The sequence below is a fragment of the Phocoena sinus genome, chromosome 8 (genome assembly GCF_008692025.1).
Source record: "Phocoena sinus isolate mPhoSin1 chromosome 8, mPhoSin1.pri, whole genome shotgun sequence".
Lineage (NCBI taxonomy): Eukaryota > Metazoa > Chordata > Mammalia > Artiodactyla > Phocoenidae > Phocoena > Phocoena sinus.
This window is the reverse complement of record NC_045770.1, coordinates 103,265,686-103,293,321: the sequence shown is the minus strand read 5'-3', so window position 1 is coordinate 103,293,321 and position 27,636 is coordinate 103,265,686. Positions and strand designations below refer to the sequence as shown.

Sequence of the window (27,636 nt, the reverse complement as noted above, 5' to 3'; positions counted from 1 at the left end):
CAGGCAATGGGCTCTTGCTCCCATTCACGCGGAGCACCAGCTTTCTTTCCCAGGAAGCTGCACACCACCGCCTGCCTGCCCGGCACACGCCTCCCTCCCAACGTGGAGCTAAACCCGCTCCACGTTTAGCCAGGATACAGGTCTTTTCTCCCCTCTGTAAACCGCCCATCCCACTGGGGTCTCTTGATCGTCCGTGACAAATGGGCACCAGGACATTACCATTCCCCACAAGGCTGCTTCAGCGGCAACATAAGAATTGCCTGAGCCGTGACACCCAAGGAGCCACGCATGGGCTCAAACGGTAAGGGCCGGAGCCTTGCCTATTGTGGCCAAAGGCTCGTAATCTCCCCCGGCAAGGGTTTTCCAAGGCGGGGAGGGGTGGGGTTTTAGCTGATATGTGGCTTGATAGAAATATAAATGACATTCTCGAACTGCGGCAACTCTATCAGGTTGTGGAAGAGGGGCCCGGGCTCCACCCTGAGGCTGCTAAGTCACAGTGGCCCTTTGACCGTGGCTGGATGCTTCCCGTGTGGGGGATCCTGGGGAGGGGGGAAAATCAGCTCCCCAAGCTGGGGCTTGTCTCCAATTCCTGCCTTCAGAGGAGGCACTTATAAAACGAATGAAACAAAGCAGCAACTGCTTGTTTTCAGAGGGAGACCAGTTTTACCCAAGCCTGGTCCGATCTGTTGTTGATTCCACTTCACCATCAGAGGAGGAAGGCAAAGGTTGCACACTATTGGGTTAACTATTTATCTCTGACTCAAGGCATCGGCACGGGCTGCTCCCTCGGCCTGACAGCTGCGGGTTTCCAGCCTTAGCTTTGGCGCGTGAGGCAGGACGGCCGCCAGCTTAGGGCAGAAACCCGCTCCACGTTTAGCCAGCGACATCCTCTCCCCAGATGCCAGGACACACAGGTGTGGGGACGTGTTGGCGACCCTGGAAGGCCTGGCCTTCCAAGTGTTCTGGGATAGAGGTGAGCCCCAGGCTGCTGGTGACTCGGCTGAGCCAGCGCCGGGGAATCCAGCTCTGGCGCAGCTCTGGGAGGCCGCCCCTCCCGATGGAGGGGTCAGGCTGGGACCACAGCAGGCCGGCGAGGACCATGCTGGGCGGGACCGGCCCGCAGCCAGCTGCTCGCTCCATGGCCCGAGCCCAGCGCCTCCTCAGCACAGAGGCTGCGGGGGCCTTGGGAGCAGCTTTAGGAGGATCGGGGCTGGGGCTGGGGCTGGGCGGAACCCAGTGTGACAGACGCTGCACAGAGCTCCAGGAGGGCAACATTCTTTGTTCACTACCAGGAAAAAGACGGAGCGGAAAAAAGATTAAACTCAGAAGTCACAGAATTTACTTTCATATCTCCAAAAGTTGTTTCTATGTCTGACTCAGTAGGAAATCGCAAAGCCTTGACCTTCCTGAGCGTACCACGTCCACGGCCAGTTCTCGCTGGGCTCCTAGTGTCCACGAAGAAACAGCTTTCCTCCAGAGAAGCTCGACGCGGAGTAGGGATCCAGCTGCCCAAGGTCTTCCCGCTGGGCCCCCTGCCCGCAGCCCTGTCCTCCCCAGCTGGCTGCCCCCTCTCCTTCCACGGGTGGGATCTTGGCAGAGGTCTACTCCCGGGCTCTCAGTGTCTGGGAGGCCCGCACGACAGGGGGATGACAGAGGACCGAGACTCAGATCCTGACCACCTGGGCAGCAGTACATGGGCTCCGCCTGCCCTCGGCGCCCGCGGCCCGCCTCCTAAGGTAGAGTCGGCCGAAGGTGCCCCCCACCTGCCCTTTGGTGAGGCGCCCAGGATTCACACAGACGCAGCCAAGGATGTCCTGGGGGAAGGAAAGAAAGACTGTGGGTTTGGAAAGGCCAAAATCATCGGGACTGATGTGAAAAAGCTGGACTCATCTAACGATTAGACCCTAAAGAGGACTTTATAAAATGGAAATGCAGGCCAACAAAACGCATCTTAAGTAAAATATGTTAATTTATTATTAGAAAACTCAGAACCTTTTGAGTCTCTGAAACAAAATAAAGAAGATGACTCGGCAGGGTGACAATCAGCTCCCAAACTTGGAGACAAACTTCATCTATTTGTTTCCCGACATGAAAAAAGTTTACCTCTCGAGGTTGAACTGGCTCTGGTTTGGCAAGAGGGGCTTGATCAGGTGGATTCCCTGTGAGGGACCCGATCCCCGGGCAGGGCCTCAGGCGGCAGAGATGAGAATGACTGACAGCTGCTTGGAGGTCATCTCAGAATTCAGGAGGGGGCAGGCAAGCCCAGGGCACCTGAGGTGGCCTCAGGTGCGAACCATGGTTTGAGGGTCTTCCTATCTGCCTCCGGCGCCCCCAGGCTGGGCTGACTGAGTACCGTGCCCTGGGGCGGGGAGGGCAGCGAGGGGGCGCTGCTCACTTACGCGTTTTACTAACATTTGTTTTCTGAGACTGGTTCTGGCGTTTCTGGGAAATGGTGGAGTTCAAACCTACCTTCACAAAGTATCTCAGCTCTGAAGGGGCTATGAAGACATCGGGGGTGACGGGCAGCTGTGCATAGGCATAGAAATTCTCATAGTCAATGGCCATGTCCTCCTGGGGAGGGTAGAGCGGGTAGTAGCTGCAGAGACAGAGAGAGACAGTCAGCGGCAGCTGATTCAGGGACCCCCCTCCCCAGATGGATTTCCTCTATGTCACTGGTTTCCACGGTTCCACAGACCGTCTCTCCCTTTCCTCTGTGTTTAGGGGACAGGACGTAGGCCTGTCATCCCAGGGTGGAGTTCCCTGGTAGTGGCCTGGGAAAGGTCTCGAGGTCAAATCTGTCAGAGCTCCCTGACCCCTAAGCACTCCCTTCACGGTCAGCTGCTCCGTCGGGCAGGCTCACCTCCGCTGCGTCAGGATGTGCTTGAGTATTCGGCTGAACCTGTCTGAGGTTCCGGAAGAACTAGGAGAGGAAGAAAAGCAAGAAACGGAAAGTGGAACCTTGTTTATCAGTGCCTGTTTCTCCTCGGGGAGGATTTATTAAACTAGAGAGAAGCGATGCGGCCAAGGCGTGTGACAAGAAGGTGCCTCTGGGGAAGTTTAAAGACCTGCCCGCAAATGCTCGGTCTGTTGAGCAGGACACGGGGTTGAGGAGGGAAAGAGCAGGAACCCCTTGCGATCAGGGCCCAGGCAGGCTATCACCAGCTCCGCATCGTGCCAGAGAACGTGGAGTCTGTCCCGGCGCGAGGCCAGCTGGAGCCGGGGTGACCCTTGCTCCTCCGACCGGAGCCAACAAACACACACTCATTCTCGCCTAGGACGCAAACTGCTCCACACTCCTTCCCATCACGGCGATGCGGGAAGTGAACTGCTGAGCCTCGGCTCGACACGTCTGGCTGTGTCTGATCCTGTGCAGAGCTACACACTGCTCTGGAAGGGGGAACACCCTGCGGGGTGAATTCACAGTCACCCTCTACAAGCAGGGACATCTTGTTTAGGTCACAAATGTGGCAAACAAAGAAAAGCAGATGAACTTCTATGACTAGAAATTAAGTGCAAAGACAGAATGGATGTGGTCCTTCAGGGTCTCAAACACCACAGAAACAAGTGATAACAGAAACACATGCATCCCACCGCTCCCCTTGGGTGCAGAGAAACTCAGTGGCCAAAGGCTTTGGCAGAAAGTGCTGCTCTAGGGGCTGCCCTCTCAACCCTGCCAAGCAAGCCCTTGGCCAAGGACAGGACCAGGATCCAGAGGAACTGCCTGTGGGACCGAAAAACCCTTCTCACCTACTGATCTCCTCAGCCCCCATGTGGAGCAGCAGATCGGTGGATGTCAAGCCAAAGATCATTCCATTTATGGAGAGCGTGCAGGGCTCGGACACAAACTGCACTCGCTAAAATGAGAAGGGTGGGACAGACGTTTGCACACCAAAGCTAGAAACTTCTTCCCCATGAAAATGGGGGGTCTGCAAGGGCTGGGGGGACCAGTGAAAGGGGGACCAACCCAACGGACAGTAAATCACACGTCTGCCTGTTACAAAGAGAAGCTTAAGACGCAGGTACCACGTGTGCCTCAAAGGCGCCCCCGCCCTCTGCTTCTGGGACGAGTTGGGTCGCCTTCAGCACGTTGGACTCTGGCTGCCTGGTCAAGGAGGGGACGCTGGTACCTTTTTGTCCTCCCGAGGCAGGTCGGAGCAGCTGAAGGGCGGCTGTGGGTACACAGGCTCGTGGTGCACGTCTCTCAATGATGGGACGAAGATGAGGTGTGAGCCGGAGCTACTTTGCCAAAAAAAGCATCAGAACAGTAAGGAAAATGAGTGCAGCTGAGTTAGCATAGCTGGGTGACAGACTTAAAGGGTCAGAGCTGGACACAAGAGCCTACTTCCAGGGAAGAAGTTCCGAACGGAGCTCTCCTATGAAGGCGGGGTGCCGTTCCCCATGGGACACCAGGAATGAGAGACGATCTGTCCTAATTTACACACAACCACCTGGATGGGGCTCATGGCTCTCTCCCAGGACATGCTTTCTCCTGGCTCCGTACGATGTTCTACTCGAGAGGAAGAGGACTACTGTTTCGTAGAAAAAGGGGAGAAGAAACGGAGATCTAGGAAAGCAGGAAAGACAAGGATTTGACTGAAAATCCTCAGAGCCAGACCTGAAGCCAAAGTTCTGACTCTTCACGCTGCGTGAACAGACGTGGCTTTTAGGCGTCACGTAGCCTCCCTGGCTGGGGGCCTCTTCCCTCGGGAGGGACCCGGCAGGCTGAGCAGATCTGGGCGGGGAAGGCACGGCAGGTTCTGGTTCGCCAAGAGCCCACCCCGCCCACCCCTCCCGCACAGGGAATCAACGCCCTTGGTTTTTCTTTCTCAGCAGCCTGTCTTACAAAGATGAAAGAAATATCTAACAGCAACAGTAAAAGCAGAGATGACAGACATTTCCTTTGATGGAGGCAGGAGAATCTCTAGGGTTACAAGATGTAAGTGAAGAAAAACCCCGTAACTCTAGAGGCCTACTCTTTAACCTCTCCAGCCACGCAGAAGAAGAAAGGGGGAAAAAAACCTGTCCTTGGCGGGGTGGGGTCTATTGTAAAGACAGAAAGTGTTACTTTGGGGCGAGTTTAACAGCCCCCAATAGCTCTCACTTCTAGCGCCCTCTCTTGCTTAAGATGCAGTGGCTTCCCAGAGGCAGGCACAGGCACCTGTGCAGGTATAGGGACGTGGCTGCCTCTCTGGTGATGGTTGTCACACCTGTCACTTGTTTGTCAGGCCCGCTCAAAGCGTGAACTGAGGCTTCTGCAGCAGAAATGCAGAATCTGGAGACCAAAGGCACTTTGCAAATTAGTTATAGTCCCTTTGACATTGAAAGTTAAGTCCCTGTAAGTAGCCAAGTCTATGGATTTGGGTGCTGAAGTCGGGGGGTGACCCGAAGGGGACAGTCTGTGCTTTAGATCCCCGGGGCTCAGTCCGTAATGGACACGAAGGGCGGAGGCACGGCTGGCCGCCGTTAAGAGATGGGCTTGCTCTGCTTCTGTGCAGGCTCTGGCAGAGCAACAGTTAAGGAGGAGACGGGCCTCTGGCTCAGGGTTATAGGCTGGCTGTAGCGGGAGGGATCCGAGAGAAAATTCCAACTATGCTGAGCATTGCACAACTTCATACATCACGGTGGGGAGGGGCCTTGCAGCCGCTCCCTCCCTCAAGCTCCCCCGGCTCTGCTGGGCTCTTGCTGGGCTCTTGCGAGGAGAGGTGCTTCCTCACTGGCTCTGGTTTTCACTGATAAATCAGCTTAATGCTCTGCGTTTCTGACCTCTCAGAATAAAAATAAATTCCCCCCAAAGGAGGGCCATTTTGATACTGTTTTGGGAAGGGTGGGGCAGCCCCTCTCCCCCGAGGCACACACTGGCCTCAGATCAAAGTGCCTGGTGGTGCCGGGAGCTCACCCCCAGGGCAACAATGCCTGGTTTGTTCTTTGTTTGTAGCACTGCTGTCAATACCATACGGGGTGAGGAACCCAAAACAGAACCCCATCTCAAATCGAAAAGCACCCAGCCTGCGCAACGGCACCGCCCCGCAGTCCTTGCCTATCCCAGAGGGGACCTGAGGGCTGATAAAACAGGGACACCAGCCCTGCTCCCGTTTTGGGATTTATCTCCTGAGGAGTGGAGGGGCCTCCAGGTCTGACAAACTCATTCAGGGTCACAACAAACCTGGGAGGCAGAGGGAAGGCACCTATGTTATCTCACTTGGAGGGAGGGAGGGGCAGATCCAGCTGCAGGCTGTCACCTGCACGATTCATGCCCCCTGACTCTGGGGCAGTTGGGGGTGTTCTTCCCCAGTCCGAGAGGCCTACGACACTGGCCCATGCTGCTGGTACTCGTAGGCCCACGCTGCTGGTACAAGAAGGTAGAGTTACAGCTAATCAAGCCTGAGATCAGGTCTCACGGCCAAGGGGCAGATGATTATACATCTTGTTTTAAAAACCACCTTTGTTACAGACTTACTTTTAAAAGCTTAGCCTTGGGAATGTTTGTTTTTGATGAGCTCAGCTACAGGAAGGCAGATCCCCAGAGGAGGAGATCCACCACCAAGGGCAATTTCTCTCAAACCCTGGCGCTGGAGGGAAGGGACAGGAAGCGGAGGTGTCAGCTTCCTGAAAAACTTTCTACTTCTAGCTTAGACTCTTCCTGGAATAGAGGCTTTTCTCTCAATTTAGAACTGCCCATCTCTCATCACCGCTATGACCTTTCCCAGTCCCGTCCCTAGGGTCTGGGGCAAGCATTCAAGCTCCCCACCCTCGTGAGTTTCTACGATGGTTCATACAAGCCGGCGGCGCCCGTGAAATGAGGGAAGCACTGACTCGGGGAAGGACTTGGGCTCACCCCAAACTCTCACTCACACAAGGGATTTTGTGGTGTAAGTCATCAAACACCACCCTGGGAAGATTCCCGTGGAATATGAGTTTATACAAAAGGGAGTGAGAGGAGGAAGGAAGGAAAGAAAGAGCAAGGGAAGAGCGGAAGTCTGTGTAGCCTTTTCAAGTGTGTTTATCTTTGTGTTTTACAAAGACGCCTCCTCACTCAGCATCTGTGCACTTGAAGTTCAAGGGTTCTATCTGATCTTTGTAGTTCAAAAGGATATAAGGGTGGGAACTACCACGACTTTTGAACAGTTTCAGTTTCTTAATGAGAAGCCCTGGAGAAACTTAGGAAGCGTAAGGTTCTGCCCAGTATTTTGAACTCTGACCTTCGTGTCCCTTCGATAATCGTTCGCAGACATTGCTTGAAAACTTCTTCAAATGGGCTTGTCAGTAGACAGCTCTGCAAGAAAAGAGGAGACAGGTTTACAGGGGAGACGTTTGGCATTTATTCACTCGTTGAGCGCTTGTCAGATGACCCTGGGGGCCAGCCCCTGAGCGAGGAGCTGAAGGAGTCACAGTGGCCTCTGTGCTCCAGGAGCTGAGTCTAGCTGGGGGCAGGAAGGAGGCGGCGGAGAATCAGTCCTCCTGAAAGTGAGCCGAGGGGACGACTAGGAGGAAAAGCGTTTTGAAATCTTTTCTGTGGCAGGTAAAACCTCCTGAGACAAAGGGAAGAAATGTCCTCAGAAGGGTCATTTGTGTTTTAAGTTCAAAGGATGGCAAGATGATGTGGGTCATGGAGCTGAGGGTAGCAGTCAGGAAGGTACTTTCACAGGCGCACCTCCGGGACCCGCGGGCACCTGCCTCAGCACCAAGGGTCGGTCGCACACCAGGAGGACCGGGACTCGGATATCTGGATCCCCCTCCCCCAGCTTCCAAACAGCTCTGTATTCTGGTGAAATGAAGCCCTTAAATTCAGTACCTTTATTAAAAATGCCCTGTGATAATGCTTTCCTGATCAGCCACACGGATTCATTTAGGTTGTTACAGATGCAGGGTAAACTCAAAGAGACGAAAGTAACAGTGGGGGCTTGACTGAATGTGAGTATCCGGTATCTCCCCCTCCCAACCCCAGTCACTTACCTCTACCTGTTCATGCTTGGCATCCAGGAAAGGTCCAAACTGCAGATAAGCCCGCGGGGGAGAAACAAAGGTACCGAAAGAACAAATCAGAACCACACGTGTGTGTGAGTGCCCTCACATAGCCTCTCCTAGCAGTTGTCTGTCCAGGGTCCATCGTCCCTCCAAGGCCACCTGTACAGCCTGGGCCAGGCAGCAGCTGGGGCAGGGGCGCCCAGCTAGTATCACAGGCAGAAGGACCTGACGCCTGGATGCTAGCTGTTTTGCCTCCTACAATACCAGGCTTTTTCCTTTCTCAACCCAGCAAGGGAAATCTACCTCCATGCAGTTTTATTGTGAGTTTTCAGAAGAGGTGAGTTCACAAACTGGAGTAATGAGGCAGAGGTGGGAATACTGTAAAGTCAATGCAGGGTGGCAAAACAGCTTGGGCTTTTGGATTAATTCCACACACACCTCACCTCGCCAAAGATGTAGGCTGAGCACTAAAAAATATTTTTAAAAAGGAGGAGAGTCCCACACTCGCCCTAAAAATTTAGAACCTCATCAGACCTCTTTCTAAGACCGACCCCCCAGTTTTCCCATTGGTGCCTCCCCGGGTGAAGCTGTCCCAGGAGGGCCTCCTACCAGGATGCAGACGTCGGGCTGGTCACGGTTGATGATGGTGATCAGGTCGAGCAGGGGGTCAAATGTGATGCTGTCAGATGTGGTGTATGGCCCACAGGCCACCAGGACCATGATTTGCTCAGAATCTAAGAAAGAAAAGATCGTTAAGATGCGGATGAGAGGATGCTGGGATGGTGGGAGAAAGGACAGTTAGGGAAAGATGCCACGGGACTCAATTCACTGAGAGTCTCCTTACGTGTGCAACTCCAGGAATCCAGGAGGAGCAAGACCTCATCCTGCCCTCAAAGAACCCTCCATTGCTGGCAGAGACAGGTAAGTATGCAAACGACTAGAACTCGATATTTACCAGCAGTGCACGAGTCATGGTAGGGAAGTGGGCGTCTGGAGAGACTTGATCAAAGTGCCATTTGCTTACATGGTTTTCCTCCCAACATTTACTTTGGGGCGGGGGTGGGTTGGGGGTGTGGCAAAATACATATCACACAAAACTTACCATCTTAACCTTTTTTTTTGGCTGCGCTGAGAGGCTTGCGGGATCTTAGTTCCCCAGCCAGGGATCGAACCCATGCCCTTGACAGTGAAAGAGCGGATCCTAACCACTGGACTTCCAGGGGATTCCCTCTGATCTTAAGTAAACATTTCAGTGGTATTAAGTAAATTCATAATGGTGTGTAGTTACCACCACCACCCCTCTCCACAACTCTATCTCGTAAAACCAAAACTCTGTTCCCGTTCAACACCAACTCCTGCTCCCCCGGCCCCCACCCTCCCACTGTCTGTCTCTATGATTCTGACGACTCTAGGAACCTCGTCTGAGGGGAATCCTGTGGTATTTGCCTTTTTGTGACTTTGCTTACACTTGTAAGTAGGGTGTGCCGGAAGCCAGGGCAAGGCAGGGGCCCGGATGGCCCTGAGATTTGAGTGCTTGGTGTGAGGGACCATCTGCTGGTGAGTGCAGCTGGAGAATCTGGTACCTCGAGGAGTCCACAATGACAGGCTGGGGTGCAAGGCTTGGGACGGGAGACTCTTGTGTGATGGGGTGCAGGGCCATTGTTTTGGGGCACCCTTTTCCTCACAGCGTCTGCTTTCCTTGTGGAGAATCAGCCTCGTCCTCCATAAGCGCCCCCCTCCACCAGGGGGGGCTGTAAATTAGATGCACCGTCCTCCCCTAGCCAAGGAGCAGGTATGGGACCCAGCTTAAGCCATTCACACTCTCCTCTGGATTCTGGAATCTCAAGGTGAGCTACCCAAGGACAGAAAAAGATTGGCACTGACCCACCCCAGCAGAGGTGCCTGGAAGAGACAGCGGGGGACTCCCTGCTACCTGGACACCTAGAGTTACTAAGCCCTAATCCAGGTTGTAAGCCTGTTCCAGCCACCTGTCCAGTCTGTGAGCTATCTGGATTTCCCCTAACAAATTCTCTTTTTTTTAAGTTAGTCTGAACCTGGTTCTGTAGCTTACAACAACAAAACCCAAAGATCCCTGACCCCCTTTTTTTTTTCTTTTTTTAATTAATTAATTTTATTTTTGACTACTTTGGGTCTTTGTTGGCCACGCGTGCGGGTCTTCTCTAGTTGCGGCGAGCGGGGGCTACTCTTCGTTGCGGTGCGTGGGCTTCTCATTGCGGTGGCTTCTCTTGTTGCAGAGCACAGGCTCTAGGTGCACAGGCTTCAGTAGTTGTGGCACATGGGCTCCAGAGTGCAGGCTCAGTAGTTGTGGCGCATGGGCTTAGTTGCTCCACGGCATGTGGGATCTTCCCGGACCAGGGCTCAAACCCGTGTCCCCTTCATCGGCAGGTGGATTCTTAACCACTGAGCCACCGGGGAAGCCCCCTTGACCTCTTAACAGGCAGTTTCATTAGTTTCCTATGGCTGCTGTAACAAATTACCACAAGCTTCGTGGCTTAAAACAATACACATTTATCATCTTACAGTCCTAGAGGTCAGAAGTCCTAAAATCAAGGGGTGGGCAGGGCTGCATTCCTTCTGGAGGCTCTGAGGGGAATCTGTTTTCTTGCCCTTTCCAGCTTCCAGAGGCCGCCTGCAGTCCGTGGCTCACGGCCCCTCCCCCACCTTCGAAGCCAGCGGCCTAACATTTCTAATCTTTGTGACTCTCACCCTCCTGCCCTCCCTTATCAGGACCCCTGTGATTACACTGAGCTCACCTAGACAATCCCCATCTCGAGCCTTAACTCAGTCACACCTGCAAAGTCCCTTTTGCCATATAAAGTAATACGTTCAGGAATATATTCCAGGAATGAGGACCATTATTCACCTACCAGAGTGGCAACAACTCAACTGAGACAGAGAATTCAGGGGGAAGCGTAACACTCGCCACACCCAGCAGTGCCGTGCTGCTGCGGGGGACAAAGCTAATGGTTCTGAGGAGCCTACAGGAGACGTCAATCCCAGGTAAACGGTGAGTGCCAGGAGGGCCAGGCTCACGTCCTATTCTGTGTGTCCACACCTAGGGAGCTGTGAGCCCAGACCCTTCTCACAAACTGTCTGTCAACAACCTACTCAACTGCTTCCAAAGGCTTCCCTGGCACAGCTCAGGCTCTGGGCATTTCAGCCCTGTTTTCAGTCTGTTTTCTTCGTTACCTAAAGTCGATCCAGTACCAGCACTCTTGCTTCCATAAACACTTATTTTCTGAGAGAATGTGCAATGTCATAAACTCCTAGATTTCGTTCCTGATTCCAGGCTGCCACTAAGAATGACCTCACACGATATTAACGTGGAGGGGGTGTTGACAATGTGCTGGTGTCAGCCATCTCCCCGCTGATCTTCAGCAGTCTTCTGCTTTGCTTACAAAAATGCTTGGAATTGTTCTGAAGCAAAGTTTATTAAAATGTTCGTCTTTTCCCATCTAGGTTAGTGACCAAATAACTCTAGGCTTTCTGAGAAATTTGTCTAATTTTTAAATACATTTTTTATTTTGGAATAACTTTAGAATTGTAGAAAAGTTCCAAACATAGTCCAGAGTTCCCATATGTACACCTTTCACCCAGCATCCGCTAATGTTAATGCTAGCATCTTATATAACTATGGTACATTTGTTGAAACTAAGGAATTAATGCTGGTATATTACTGCTAACTCCTGACTTTATTTAAATGTCACTAGTTTTCCCATTAATGTCCCCTTTCTCTTCCAGGATCTAGCCCAGGATATCACATGGCATTTACAGGAATTCTTTTAAAAATGGCTGCTCTTTAAAAAATTTTTTTAAATTTAAATAAATAGCTGCTCTTTTCCCTTTTCAAAGCTACCTTCAAATACCTGTTAAACATTAGTCTTTAAACGACAGGCCTTGTGGAGTCAGAGCACAGGCGATAACACTGACAAAGCCATGTAGGCTCAGACTCCTGGCCTTCCACAAAGGGCCAGTGAACCCACCAATTCACAGTCGCCCTTGGAGCTCCGGCATGGTGCTCTCAAACAGCTTGTGTAGCTTCCCTGGGGCCTGAGGAACTGCACTCCTGTACCCTTGTTCACCACCCTCCACCCGCACTGTTAGCAAAATAATGTTTGAAGCAAAGTTTACCTCCATCCTCTTCAGTGGGCTGATGGAACGGAAGTGGCACGCCCTTCAAACAGGAGAGAAGCTACGGTGAGGTTTTGCCCCCGGCACTGTCTTTGGTCAGGAATGCGTTGAGCACTGAATGGTGGTGTGTTTGCGGGTGTCTTGCCCCTTGGAACTAAAAGCCCACAGAGTTGATGGTCCTGCCATTTTTCTTTACTGAGTGGCAAAGAAACCTGGGTAGCACAAGGTCATGGCTAAACTCATAAAACACCCAGCAAAAAGCAGGAGCAAAACCAGGTGCCTGTAGGATCAGGGCCCTGCTAGGCGAGGATGGGAGAGTAGGGTCCTGCTACTTCTCCTCGCATCCTCTGGAAATCTGTGGAGGATTGTTGCTAGAGCAGGGACTGCTAAGCTACGGGCTATGGGGCAAATCTGGCTACCACCTGTTTTTGTAAGTAAACTTTTACTAGCACACAGCACACTCGTTGGTTTACGGGTTGCCTATGGCTGCCTTTGTGCTACGATGGCAGAGCTGACATTGTGACAGAGACCATACGGCCTGCAAGAGCCTGAAATATTTACTGTCTGGCCCTTTAGGGGAACAGTTTGTGAGGCCCTGACCTAGAGGTAAGTCCCACTCTATAGACAGAGAATTGAGAAGCAAATAACTGGGCCCTTACAAAGGACGGGCTCTAGGACAGACAGAACCGCATACACTATGCCTGCAGCAAACCGGGGGGGAGTGGGGGGACACCGGTACCTCGTAGAGTCTCGTGGCAACAAGTTTTCTACCAGTGGTGTTGATTCCTTCCATAACCACAACCTGAAAGACAGGCAGCAGACAGGCTTGCATCACAGGGGAGATGAACAGGAGGTCTGGAATAAGTTATACTCTGATAAGAGTTAAAAGTATTGTCCAGGACTTCCCTGGTGGCGCAGTGGTTAAGAATCCGCCTGCCAATGCAGGGGACACGGGTTCGAGCCCTGGTCCGGGAGGACCCCACATGCCGCGGAGCAACTAAGCCCGTGCACCACAACTACTGAGCCTGTGCTCTAGAGCCCGCAAGCCAAAACTACTGAGCCCGCGCACCGCAACTACTGAGACCGCGTGCCGCAACTACTGAAGACCGTGCGCCTAGAGCCCATGCTCCGCAGCAAGAGAAGCCACCGCAATGAGAAGCCCGCGCACCACAAGGAAGAGTAGCCCCTGCTCGCCGCAACTAGAGAAAGCCCACACGCAGCAACGAAGACCCAACGTAGCCAGAAAAAAAAGAAGTATTGTCCAGCTACTCTCATTCTGTGATTGTAAACTTGGGGGTATTTAATCAAGGGGGTTACGTTGGCATAATAATAATTGTACTTTACACGGGTGACCTCATTTTACCTCTCCTGTGAGGTAGGAATTATCATCCCCATTTCACAGGCAAGGACACTCTGGTTTTGAGAGGTTAGTAACACCTCTGTAATCACCCGCCTTGTGGGGTGGAACTGGGGTTTGAACCTGGCAGCAGATCCCAGAGCCAAGGTCCGAGCATATGGGGGAAGGTTGAAATCCCTACACTGGCGTCCCCTCTTGGGCCTGAGCTCCAGCTACACCTCACGGCATCAGACGTCAAAAGTGAGGGGCAGGGCTTCCCTGGTGGCACAGTGGTTGAGAGTCCGCCTGCCAATGCAGGGGACACGGGTTCGTGCCCTGGTCTGGGAAGATCCCACATGCCGCGGAGCAGCTGGGCCCGTGAGCCATGGCAGCTGAGCCTGCGCGTCCGGTGTCTGTGCTCCGCAACGGGAGAGGCCACAGCAGTGAGAGGCCCGCGTACCGCCAAAAAAAAAAAAAAAAAAAAAAAGTGAGGGGCAGCTGGCCAGTGACGAAACGCTCACTCTTGGAGCCACAGCCCTCTACGCACACTACGGAGCAAACAAGCATGCCCGTGCCCAGTGGGAGACGCCCCTGATCTCACCTGTCCAGGAAACAGAGAATACTCTTTGAGCTCAGATAGATCCACTGGAATCTGAGCGCCTGAGGAATGCTCCCGATCTCCCTCAAGAATCACCGACTTGTGGTTCAGCTTCCCGTTGCTGTCACAGCCAATCTGGCCCAGCAGGGTGACGGGCTCCTGCCGAAGGTACACATAAGAATGACAGTCTTTGGGACAGGAGTTCAAAATCTGGTCAATGTAATGAAGAGCGAAACAGACCTTTCAAAACAACAGCACACATTTTTTTTTGTCGGGGCATCATTTTGAGCCTGAGGTGACCACAAACATCATCACTGGCTCCTTGGGGTGGAAGGACCCTTAAAAGGCATCTAGTCTGCCCACCACCTAATGCTTGAGCCCCTCTAAGTGGCTGCCTGAGCCAGAGCATCTCTAGTTAAGGGGAACTTGCCCCCTTGCCACCCCCAGCAGCCCATGCACCGCATCCCTGGATAACCGTTAACAAAAGCTCTCATTTACTGAGCTCACTAAACACCAGGCACCGTTCTAAAGGCTTATGTGTATTAACTCGTTTAATCCTCACAACAACCGGAGGTGGATGCTATTACTGCATCCATATTATAGATGAAAAAACCAGTAACAGAAAGGTTAGATAACTTAGTCAAGGTCAAACAGTGGAAGAAGCCTGGGTTTGAAGCCCAGAAGTTCGGCTCCAGGGCCATATCCTGAACCACACACCAGAGTGCCTCTTAACAGGAAGTTCTTCGTTAAACTGAGCTGAAATTTCTCTCTCTCTGGCTTCCTCTATCCTGTTCCCACTCCCGGGGGCAAACTGAGGAAGTCTAATCTTTCCCCACGAGATCGTACATCCCAGCCTCCCCTCCACTACTTCCTCCCAAATTCCCCCAAAACTTCCTTATATGACATGGTTTTGCCTATCTTCCCCAACTGGCCATTCTTCTCTGAATGCAAACACATGACAGAGGTACCATAAAGAATCTTTGAGAACACATCTCCCCTTAAAGTACGTTCTAGAGAGAAAGCACTGGTGCACGTGCCAGATTAAACTATGACATAAAGACACGATTGGCAACACTTGGTCCCTAATGACAGAGAAGGGGAGAGACCGTGAGTCACCGTTTCTGGAGATCCTCACCTTGCTGCTGTCTTCATATCCTGATACTTGAATGCTTGAATCCCTCAATCTCGGTTTACATGCAAGACTCTAATCCAAGTGCAAAGGAAATGGCTTTCTCTGGTCACAAAACCAGAGAGCACTTATAACTCATTTTACCAAATCCATCCCAGATAGATGTTCTAACTAGAAGGTAGACGGTTAGTGAAAAGGAAGCAGGAGGCTGCTTTTTCATCGATTTAAAAGAACAACATCATTCAGGAAAGATTATTAGAATAACTCTTACTTGTGCTGTGACTAGAACAGGAGTAAAAGCCTCAATCTTGTAATGCTCCTTGAGCTCACTGCCAAGTTCTTCTATCTTACAGGTCAGAACTGAAATCCCAGAGGGCAGAAAGTGTGTTTAAGACATTTCACTTGCCGAGAAGAGAAAACATAGCACCTTGTAAAACATTAAAGTCAGTCACTTTACAGAAGCAGGAAGGGTGCCTAGGACACCAGCCAGTTTGTAACTTTCTGAAGGCCGAGCCAATTTCCCGATATTGGGCTGCTGAACCCGGCCTGCCACTTGGCCACAGGGGGTCACGCAGCACACTCCCAGAGTCAGTCCGGCTCCCACCCTAGCCTTCCTCTCACTCAGGTCGTCAGGGAGGTTTAGGGGAAGCCAAGCCCAACCTGGAAAGCCTTCCATTCTTCACAAGGAAGAAGCCATAAATGTCTTTGCTTCCTTTAACACTTTAATTGGCTTTCTGTACACAGTTCAAGTGGTTGTTACTGGGAAACGGTTATGTGCTTTCTCTTTAGCAAAGTGATGTGATTTGGGAGAATTATTGAGAGTTATCATCTCATATCCTTTTACTAATAGGGGCACCCGGAGGACATCTATCAAAGGCAACCTTGAAACTTGTTCTACCAGCCTAGCTGAAGCTTTGTTACTGACTCAAGACCCTTCCGGGTGGTTTTATATCCTCCAGAATTTCAAAGAGAAAAACAATTACCTTCTCGAATGTCTGGGAGCTTCTGAAACATGGATTTGTAGCTCCCGGTTAGTGGCTCTGGATACCCCAAGACCTTCACGCTGATGTTACTGGCTCCTTCTCTCCCGGACCAAGACATCACCTGTGCTGAGCCAAAGGAGGTAACCACTTCTCCTCGGTTACTTCTCGAGCTGTATTTCTGAGAGGGAGTAGCACTAATTGGAAGCAAAAGACATTAGTGTTAGTGTGTTCATACCTAAGAGGAGAGAGGAATAGGATGAGGTTACCTTTTGAAAATGGAGATTTGGAGGAACGTCAGGCTGGCCTCACATTTTATAAATCTAATCAGCTTAATGGGGTTGGACATTCTGGACCTTTAAGGAATTTCAGGAATGAGGGGGTTGAGGAATACCAAACGTGTTCAGAGGAGTTTAGATGCAAGGACACATTTTAAAAGGTCTTCTCCTGGCTTAAAACTAAACAAAGTAAAACAAAACCCAAACTCTGAATTGATTAAAAAGCAAGTTCCGAGTACTATTTTCTTCTTAGGAATTTTCAGCATTTGTTAGAGCATCATCAGAGCCTGGAACTGTGGATAAGCCAAAAGTTGCTGTGCAAACACCTAAGACCTCACGACATAGTTCAAGGTAGAAACAGCAATGAAATGAAGTTAAATGAAATGAATCAGCTTTCCCCAGTGTCTCTGCAGGTGGACGCATAATGAGTTCTGTCAGCTGGTGAACAAACACTCCCATTCTCCGAGTCTCAACGGACAAGTTCTCGTATTTCCACTCACTGACTGATAAATTCCACCTCCAAGGACACACGGGTATTGCTGATCTGCTTAGAGGACAGCGAGGTCTTCTAACCCTTTGGTCATGAACACAGCGTAGAGAGAGGTCCAATTAAAACAGGCTTCATTTAATGTTCCAACACTCTGCAGGAACAAGTTCTATGGGGGCACCGTTGCAATGGGTGCCACCAGTGCCTCCTTTCCAGGGAGGCCACAGAAAGCGAGCCTGATTAATTACCTCTATCTCCAATGCTGCCTCTACCTGAATAATTTAGAAGTTACTTTCATAAATTACAAAGCCAGTTTCTAACGTCAGCTTCATTGGCGTGCGTTAAAAAATGACTAGGCAGCACGCTGCCGACTGCTCCGAGCTCCTCCCTGTGAAGCTCCATGGGGTGGGCGTTACAGCCGGCCCTTTAATGCAGGGAGTCGCTCACAGGGGGTCAGCTGTAGACAGATCTACGAGTTGCAAAGCCTTGCTTGTTGAGAGGATAGAACTGCTGTCATGGTGCCAGCACCTATGAGAACCGTCTCTGTACACCACACCAACCATCTCTGTGCATCCAAAGATGCCCTTCCAAGTCTGGAAAGCTCACTGTGGAAGCCAGTTTGAGAACTCCTGAAAGCAGGAGTGGACCACACTGAAGTCAAATCGTCCCTCAGAATCCAACCACCGTTCAGCTTGAATGACGGCTATCATCTCCTTTCATTTTTTTCTTTTTTTAATATTTTTTGGCCATGACGCGTGGCTTGCGGGATCTTAGTTCCCCGACCAGGGATTGAACCCAGGACCACGGCAGTGAAAGCACCGAGTCCTAACCCCTGGACCGCCAGGGAATTCCCTATCATCTCCTTTCTAATGTGACAGGGCTAGAAAGTCTTAAGCTCTGCTCCGTCTAGAAGAAGTGGCTCCTAGCAGCCAAGTGTTTCCCTAACTGGTTAACATTACTGTTCCTTTGCCTCATCCTGACGTGGCAGCGCCTAGAAACCTTTCTTCTCCTCAGGAGAGCTCTCATCTATGGAATTCTCTCACATAAGACATGTCATTTATGGATTTCCAAAAGTCACATGTGATCTTTGTGGATTTATGTGCAGAGGTGGCAGCAGGGATAAAATACCAGTTAAGTTGGTGTAGATTCACAGTGACAAGAAAACTCTCAGAAACTAGTTGTAACCCGAGTGAGGGACAAAGAACAGGTTACGCAACATTATGAACAAAGATACGTGCTTTTCTTTTTTAAAAATAAATACTTCAGATAAAAAAAAAAACCCAACAACACACGAACTAACAGAAGCAGGTGGAAACCTATTTGCCTCTACTGGCAAGACTCAAAGGCCTCCCAACTTCTGAATAGACAGGTTGTTTTCAGTAGAAGATATCAGTTCCTGATCTAGGAAATGAGCCCCAGAAAAGCGGGTGGAAAGTGAGTTCCCTTAATTACCGTAAGAAACAGTAATTTTCCACACAGGACAAGAGAGCAGGGAGGGCAGAGAGCCATAGGCTTTCCAGCCAGCTCACTGCAGAGGTAACAGTCCACTCATATTCATTAAGTCATGCTGTAGTGTCAGCCGCCACTAGATAACCAGAGAAAGGGAAGGGCAGGCCTGCTGTTGGGCAGCTGAATTAATTATGAGCCATACCTTGGAGAGAAACTTGATGGTGACAGGAGCTGATGGGGGCTTCGAGTAGACACACTCCTTTTTGTGAGGGGGGTTTCCGGAGTGGTGATAGCTCGCTTCTGAGAACCCTAGAAACAAAAGAGGAAACGGGCCCAGTCACTCTAGATCCAGGCTGCTAATTAAGTGTACAGTTCCTTAGGAAGAAAGGGAGAACGGTGCCCGAATGAAGGGCACAGATAGGATAGGGTTGGTTTTCTTCTTAAGGCCCCATTTTCCAAGTATAATCTCAGAGAGAAATCCTCGTCAACTGTAACCCAGTATTCATCAGTATCATGTCTCCATTTGGGAGGCAATTATGAAACAAACGCCAACATTCCCCAAAAAGGATTGCCAAGCAGGCGATCTGTCCTCTCAAATCACTCACGCGTTCACTTTCCTTCCCCACCTCTCTTTGCTTTACGACAGCTGTGAGTTTTGCTATGCATACGGTTCTGACCTGCGTGGACACATTTTCCTGACAAGGGATGGGACCATGTTACTATTTATTTTGGCAAAGTCTACCACGTATTTTCAAAATTAAAGAAGGGAGTGACTCCAGGCAGATAACATGAGTGAGCTCATACTTGGAGAGGATTTAGCAAATGCCTCACTGATGGTCACTTCTGTTTTCTGGGTTTTGCTCATCAAGAATCCAGAGATGCCCAGAGCAGAGGGTGAAACCCCCAAATCCCGAGATCCATTGCTCCCCAGAGTCTGGGACGACCAACTGTGGCTGAGGAATGACAAAATCCTTGCCTGGACAGCAACCAGGCGGCCAGCTAGTCTGCAGACATTCCCCTATCCTTGGGCTCCTCCTGGCTGCAGGTTTAAGTTATGCCACCAAAGCTGCCTACAGGGGTGACGACGAACAGATGGGAGAGAAAGGATTCAAAACCACCATTAAGGAGCTGGAATGGAAACTAGATTTTAAAAAGACCCTTATGCTACCAGCCTTATACAAGAGCCATTTAAAAATATTCCTTCCTAGGGCTTCCCAGGTGGCGCAGTGGTTGGGAGTCCGCCTGCCGATGCAGGGGACATGGGTTCGTGCCCCGGTCCGGGAGAATCCCACATGCCGCGGAGCGGCTGGGCCCGTGAGCCATGGCCGCTGGGCCTGCACGTCTGGAGCCTGTGCTCCGCAATGGGAGAGGCCGCAACAGTGAAAGGTGTGCCGCAAAAAAAAAATAAATAAAAAATAAAAATATTCCTTCCTAGTATTTCAATATTTTTCCAATTAAAAAAATCCTAATAGTTGTAATCTTATTTTGAATATGAACCTTCACTTAAGTAATATATACACTGAATTTTTTGCTCTATATTAATTATGAGCATTTTCCCACATTGTCACAATCTTCATCCTTTTTAGTAGCTGTGTTGATTGAATTGATATACAATAATTTACTTAACTACCCCTCTATTTCTGGGTGCATTTGTAATTTCTGGTGACTATAAATAATGCTGAAATGCCCATTTTCACACACATAGCTTTTCCTAGAATTTGGATTTTTTTTTTTTTTTTTGGTACGTGGGCCTCTCACTGTTGTGGCCTCTCCTGTTGCGGAGCACAGGCTCTGGACGCGCAGGCTCAACAGCCATGGTTCACGGGCCTAGCCGCTCCGCAGCATGTGGGATCTTCCCGGGCCGGGGCACGAACCCGTGTCCCCTGCATCGGCACGTGGACTCCCAACCACTGCACCACCAGGGAAGCCCTGGATTATTTTTTTAGGGGAGACTCTTACTAGGGACGATTATTGGGCCATAGGATGGTAAAGATTTTATGGTTTTGATATATTTTCTCAAACTATTTCCCCCAAAGACCCTTCTAATATACAGGGGGCTACAGAACTCTAGGTCTCCCAGGACATGGACAGAGGATGGGACTCTGGGAGAGAGCAGAGCCTCGCGGCTCTCATCCTCAGACCTTGCGGTGAAACCTGATTGTGTCAGCAAACCAGCTCCAGCTACGCTCCTTGGGGGTGCGCTCACTCTAACCAAGCTCAGGAGACTCACTGCTAATACTACGTGCCAGTTCATTCACCTGTAATGAGAAATACCGAGGGACCAGTCTCATATCCTGGGGTGAGCATATCCTCACACCACACAGGAACCCAAATTGTAGCCAAGGATGCCAGCTTATTCACTTATTAGAATCATAATGCCGACATCATGGGAACTTCAAATCCTCAGGCGAACGCATCTCTCCCTGGCAGGAAGGACATGTGGAGAGCCAAGATTATGGTGAGCATGGGAGCAAAAGTGTAGCTTGTCAATTGCACAAGCCAAATATTTAATGGTGACAAGCTAAGACCACTGACATATTCACCTCTGTAACAGGGGCGCCCCTGCCCCTAAGATCTGACACTGGCACTGTTTGGGTGGGAAAGGCCAAGGCTTGGCTCTGACTCTGTCATCATGCTGCCACTGATGCCTGACAGTCTCTGTGTGATGGGCACTGTTCTAAGCATTTTTCCTGTTTCTAGCCCAGCCCCATTCTGCCTCTCCTCCGAGCTTCAGACACATATTTCAAATTCTTTGCTCATTTCAATCTAACTCTCTCAGCTCTGATTCCATGGTCACAAATTTTAATCCGTGACTGAGCCTCTTAGGTACTTTTGTAGCAGGAATGGGGTGTCCTCGATATGGTATTTCAGCCATCAGAAGGGTGTATACGTCAACAGTAAATTAAGTAAATTGGCATCTGACTTATGCATCAGTCTACTGAGAGCTGAATTACCCTGAGTCAGTCCTGCAGAACACTGTGAACATTTTCGCTTTCTTGCTCTGTACAGGCACACCTAAACTATACACCTTCTTTCTTACAATGTAATTTACTTTGAAAGATTAAGGCTTACTCTCTGGTTAAGGATTTCCACAAATGTATTTTCTATAAAGAGTAACTACTATTGATATTACTGAATACATTGCTTTGGGCTTGGCGCTTTACACATTCATTTAATTTTCAAGCCCTCTGAGATAGGAGATATTATCGGCACTGGCTGCCAGCTTCTTGAGGGCAGAGCACACCCAAACCTGTTTCATTCACCAGTTCACCCAGTGCCTGGCATATAGTAGCTGCTCAATAAGTGAATGAATGGATCCTGATTTTAAAGGAAAGGAAAAGGCAGCTCAGAGAGATAAAAGCAACTCACTCAAGGTCACCGAGGTCTCTGACTCAGGCATGGAGGGCAATGCTTTTCCACTGCCCTACTCCACCTCTCACACTGGGGTCCAACACCCGAGTTGGATCATTCAGTTACAGTCCACTTGATACAAAACTAGGCAACCATTAAAAAAGAGTAATTATGGAGAAGTTGCATTTATAAAAATTTTATGATATGATAACTGAAGAAAGCAGGACAACCATGTGTCCACAAGGACTGCCATCATGCAAAAACATCTATGCATGTGATCAGAAAGGAAGATGCGTAAGTGGAAGTAGAGCGGGAAACTGTATGAGTGGTGAATTTTCCCCCTTAGAACTTCAAACGCTGTGCTGATATTTTTAGACTAAAGAAAAAAATGCTACGTGTAGAATGCGATTTCCAAACATGGCACACGCACCTTAGAGGGTGTGGTGTAGGCATTCAAGAGGGTCTCCTCTTCCTCCTCCACTTCGATTCTAAGAACACTGGTTAAGAGAAACAATAGACTTCCACCCAAAATCGAAGGCAAGGGTTGCTCAAATAAGAAATCTGAGTATTAGTTACATTTGTTGCCTGTTTCTAAAATTATACATGCAACAGATAACAATAATGCAATGGTAACAATAATGATAGATCAATGATGAAATACAATGTGTGGTTTGATGCAAAGGCCTTGAGCAGAAAAGGATACAGCTCTTGTATGGAAACGATGTCTCTGGCTCCCGCATGCCCACTGTCCTTGGAGGCACCGAGCCTGGCTTTGGACAATCTTTTGCTCAGAAACTGAGGAAGAAAAGATAATGAATATATTATTCCATAGTCAAGTAATAGAGGAGGCGTTCCCCATAGCCATGAGGTAATAATGGGCATTTGAAACATAATCAAAGATATAAAATTCCTCAAAGGAAGAATGCAGAAGATGCATGATAGACCAAAAAATTAAAGACTTCACCTGTGACTGTTTCCCTACAACACATAACAGTTCTAATATTAACACCAATTATTTGTTGAAGACACAGTTTTAGGTGATTTACATCCATTCTCATTTCATTCAATAACCATAAAAAGTACAGATCAAGAGAACCACTGAGAGGAGAGGAAACTGAGGCTCGGAGCCATTAGGTTAGTTGGTCCAAGCTCACACTGGGACTGAAATCCAGGCCCGACTCCAAAGCCCACACTCTTCTCAGTACAGCGCACTGTCTCCCAACTGAGTAGACACGGAGAGTTACGTTATCAGTTTGCCTACAGTTTGTTCTTTTTTCTTCTCTTTTCCTTTTTGTTTAGTTTGTTCTTACCTCGTGCTCAAAAGAGTTTAGGGTCTCTGAGGTGAGGCAGTCTTTACGTGTGCTGGTGCAGAAGGCTATAAGCTCGCCAGCCATTCCCTCCTCATTCTGTCCATACAGAACACACAGCTCTATCACTGCAGGGGGAAATTGGACATGTAAGAACTTAGTTCATTGCTTGCAGCTTTCATCTTGAAAAGTGAAAATAATCCTCTACTTAAATTCAATCAAAATTTATTCAGCACCTACTAGGGACAGGCACTGTTCGAGGCCCAAGGACACAGCAGTGAATAAAAAGAGACGCACCCTTGTCCTTACGCAGCTCACTATGGAGAGGAGACAGAAAACAAATAAGTAGGGCTTCCCTGGTGGCTCAGTTGTTGGGAATCTGCCTGCCAATGCAGGGGACATGAGTTCGAGCCCTGGTCTGGGAAGATCCCACATGCCATGGAGCAACTAAGCCCGTGTGCCACAACTACTGAGCCCGTGTGCCACAACTACTGAGCCTGCACTCTAGAACCCGCGCGCCACAACTACTGAGCCCACATGCCAGAACTACTGAAGCCCGCGTGCCTAGAGCCCCTGCTCCTCAACAAGAGAAGCCACCGCAGTGAGAAGCCCGTGCACCACAACTAGAGAAAGCCCGCATTCAGCAACAAAGACCCAATGCAGCCAAAAATAAATAAATAAATTTAAAAAAAGAAAAAATAAAACAAATAAGTAAAAGACGTACGTTAGACAATTAAATGTGCTTTGTAGGAAAATAAAGCTTGGACAGGGATGGGGGAGTGGGGGGAAGGGCTGGCAATTAAAAAAAATTTTTTTTCCCTGCGCCACCAGGGAAGCCCTGGGCCGGCAATTTTAAACCCAGTGATTAGGGAAGGCTTCATTGAGGAGGTGACATTTTTTTTTTGCGGTACGCGGGCCTCTCACTGTTGGGGCCTCTCCCATAGCGGAGCACAGGCTCCGGACGCGCAGGCTCAGCGGCCATGGCTCACGGGCCCAGCAGCTCCGCGGCATGTGGGGTCCTCCCGGACCGGGGCACGAACACGTGTCCCCTGCATCGGCAGGCAGACTCTCAACCACTGCGCCACCAGGGAAGCCCGAGGAGGTGACATTTGAGTAAGGACTTGAAGGAAGTAAAGGAGCGAGTCAGACAGTGTTGAGGGGAAGAACTTTCAGGCAAAGATCCTGAGGGAGAAGCAAGATCGGTAAGGCCTCTGGGGCTGGGATGCACTGAGGAAGGAGGTGACACATGAGTTGAAAGGGTGAAGGGGGTGCAGACCGTTGGCCACTGTTAATTATTGAGCAAGCCAAGAAATCACCAGAGGGTTTGAACAGAGCAGTAACACGATCTGACTTCCACTCAACAGGGTCACCCTGGCTGCTGTGTTAAGCGGACTGAAGGGGACAAGGGCAGAATCAGGGGGACCAATTAAGAGAACCATGGCAAAGTCCAGGTGAGAGATGATGGTGGCTTGGATCAAGGTGGTGGCAGTGGACGAGGGGGAGAAGTGGTTGGACTCTAGGTGGGAAACACTTTGAAGGTAAAGCCAGTGGGATTTGCTGACTGGATATGGGGTGTGAAGAGAGAAAGGCGTCAAGGATGATGCTGTGGGTTTAGCCTGAGCACCTGGAAGGGGGCAGTTAACTGAGCTGGCGAGGCAGCAGGAGGAACTATGAGGAGAGGAAGCAGGAGCTTAGCTTTAGACACGTGGAGTTTAGATGCCAATCAGACATCCAGCTGGAGACATCTAGGAGGCAGACCAGCCCGCAGATCAGGCAAAAGGTCTGGGCTGAGATATAATTTGGGAGTCACCAGCAAACACATGAATGTAAACCCAGGAGACCAGGTGAGATCACCAAGGAGCCGAGTGTATCTCGGGGCTCAGGATGCGGGTGAATCCGCAAAGGCTGAGAGGAGGTGACACGAATGGTAGAGAACACCTGGGAGGAGCATCCAAGCAGTTATGAGAAAAAACGTGTTTTAACGGAGGGGACATGATAAATGGCATCAAATGCTGCTATTCATCCAAACGAAGACTGAAAATGCATCCGTGGCTTTAGCCAAGTGAAGGTCGTCGGTGACCTTGAGAGGAGCAATTTCAGTGAAGTGGTGGGGAGGAAAAAGCTGACTGAAATGGGCTCAAAGAGGAAAAATTTGAAGAATAGGTAATCCTGAGGAGGAGGTTTGCTGTAATTGGGAGAAGATAACTGGAGTGGGAAGGCGGGACAATGGAGTATTTAAACGGAGGGGGTCTAAGAGTCACATTCTTAGGCTATTAGGAAAAAAAACCTTATAGAGAGAAAAACGGAAAATAAGGGGAGAATTATTAGAGTGATGTCCTTGAGGAGGAGAAGGAATGGGACTTAGGACTCAAGTGGAGCATGTGGCTTTTGCTAGGAACATGGAGAATTCACTTACTGTAATGGGAGGAGGCAAGGAATATGGCACAGACACGGGTCAGTGGGAAGAAGTAATGGGGGGTAGCTTAAAGAAGTTTTCCGATTCCTTCTAATGCTTCTCAGCAAAACAGGAAGTAAGTTCATTGGCTGAGAGTGAGAGTGGGACAGAGGCTGTTAAAGGCGCGGCAGGTGACGAATAATCATAGGAGACTCAGGGTGAACAGACCAGGGAAATATGGTATGACTGTCAGGCAATATTAAAGTCCCAGCGAGGTTAGCAATTATGAATTCCAAGTCTAGAATTCCAACAGCACTGCCAATGTAGTCCTAAATGAGATGAAAGCCTTTATAAGTTCTCTTGTTTTGATTTCAGGCTCACCAAATAAATTTCTGACTATGACTGGCTGTCTCATTCAAGTCTCCTGTTTGGAAGAGAACGCCCTGGAGATAAAAACTTGGAGTATTCTGGTCTCTCATAAATTACCATGTTTGCATCCTGGTTTTATATATTAAAAAAGAAGTTCAATATGCTGATGAATGATTAAGGCAGGTGCACAATCACCCTGATTCTAAAACTGAGACTGTCCACACCTCCAAAGACTTTGCTTCCAACAACTCCTTACACTGCCCCAGACCCTGACCGATACGATGGACCAATACAATGCAGCACCGGACCCGGGCACAGGAGACCTGGTTCACAGACCAGCTCAGGCAATTAACTCTCCTTATTTGTTTCTCCACCTGTAAACAGCTGACAAGCTCCTTAAAGTTCCTTCCAAAGCTAAAATTCAATTTTAGGAACCCACCTCAAGGGACTCAGATTTGCACAGACCACCAACAGTTTTGATGAGAAGTGATGGTTCAGCAGAAGTTTAGGTGTAGGCTGGAAAGGGAGGAGCCAGGAATAAAAAGCTACTTTTCAAAACCCCAACATCTCTTGCTTTGTTATTGAGCTTTAAGCATTTTCCGAACTCGGTGAGACTGCGCCGATTTAAAATCGCTCTTCATATTCTTATTTTTGATTTGGGAATCCACGCAGTACCCTATGAGCGTTTCACAGTCCTCACATCCCAAATCTCAATACTCAGTTTAACTCATCTCACAAACACGGAGAAGCCCCATCTAGGGGAGGTGAACTTCGGAACCGAGCGGGAGCGTGAACCTGGGCTGGGGTCCAGGGAGGGGGCAAGGGACTCACACTTCTCAACCAGAGCCTCCTCGCATTCTAGGCCGAAGATCTCCAACTCCTCCACCAAGAGCTGGGCGGACACGGCCATGATGACCCAGGAGGAGGGCCGGGGCCGGGGCCGGGCCCACCCAGCTCCGACCTGACGCCAAGAAACCCACAGGCGTGGAGATCGATGAGCAGGACGAGGTCCCTCTGATCCTTTCACCCTCCGAGGGACCGAGACGGAGAGTGACCAAATGGCCCAAGACCTCAGGCCGTCGGAAGGCCCCAGCCGTCAGTCACGGAGAAACACGTTTTCTTTTTCTTGAAGCCCGCAAACGCCTGAAGGAAGAGAGCAGAAATCTTGAGAAGTCGTTCTCCTGGGGAGAACGTCCAGCTTCCTAAAAGCCACCACTGAACATCTCAAGGCCGGGATCAGAACAGAGCAGCCCGGAAAAACCCGCCAAATGCTTTGTATGCCGCCCGCATGCGCGAGACCCGGGTTCAACCCCACCCCTTCCCCTCTGCTTCCTGTTCCCAGTTCCCGGACTATACGCGCGCACGCGCGTCCGAGGGCGCGTGCGCACAAACGCCTGCGCGGCCGCTCGCGCGCCCGCGCCTGGCGGTTGGCCCGCCCTACGGCGGCTGCGCAGTTATCCCCAGCCAGGCGCGAAAGCAGGGCCTGGGCGCACAAAAACCCGGACTCCCAGAACCGAAACCGCGATTCTGCACCAGCCGCCGATGCCTTGATTTCCGGGCTTCGCGAAGCTCCGTGACGTATGTTCGTCACCCTTTCGTTCCGTGCCTTGGTGCGCAGGCGCTGTCGTGTATATGCCCTTAAATGTCCCATTTTGTGCCCAACGCGGAAGAGGACGGGCTTGTCGTCCCTCTGTGTCTCCTGCTTCATGTCTGCACTCCGTGTGACTTCGTTAGGGAATCTGGTTGCCATGGTTATCGTCATGGTTACCACCGTGGTCCCAGCCACAGCGATAGGTCAGTTTTCTGGATCTGGAGCATTTCAGTGGAAAAGAGGTGGAAA

At 50.1% G+C, this 27,636-nt stretch overlaps 1 protein-coding gene across 6 annotated transcripts; it reads right to left on the bottom strand.

The window, feature by feature from the left end:
- Window positions 1-1,316: 1,316 nt before the first annotated feature.
- Window positions 1,317-27,636, bottom strand: POLA2 (DNA polymerase alpha 2, accessory subunit). 6 transcript variants are annotated; one of them, XM_032640272.1, is made up of 19 exons: window positions 27,330-27,636; window positions 26,628-26,939; window positions 23,036-23,160; window positions 22,429-22,520; window positions 22,156-22,213; window positions 18,577-18,683; window positions 16,164-16,357; window positions 15,452-15,540; window positions 14,055-14,210; window positions 12,857-12,919; window positions 12,118-12,160; window positions 8,575-8,699; window positions 7,954-7,992; window positions 7,200-7,273; window positions 4,128-4,239; window positions 3,748-3,854; window positions 2,861-2,920; window positions 2,470-2,596; window positions 1,317-1,814 (listed from the first exon to the last, which is right to left on the bottom strand). In XM_032640272.1, the coding sequence occupies exons 2-19, from the start codon at window positions 26,704-26,706 to the stop codon at window positions 1,665-1,667; spliced, it is 1,800 nt and encodes a 599-aa protein (XP_032496163.1). In that variant the 5' UTR covers window positions 26,707-26,939; window positions 27,330-27,636; the 3' UTR covers window positions 1,317-1,664. The 6 variants fall into 6 exon arrangements, with proteins under 6 accessions (XP_032496163.1, XP_032496166.1, XP_032496161.1 ...); XM_032640275.1 differs by lacking the exon at window positions 27,330-27,636 and adding an exon at window positions 26,236-26,312 and having other exon boundaries at window positions 26,628-26,674; XM_032640274.1 differs by having other exon boundaries at window positions 1,318-1,814; window positions 4,128-4,236; window positions 27,330-27,517.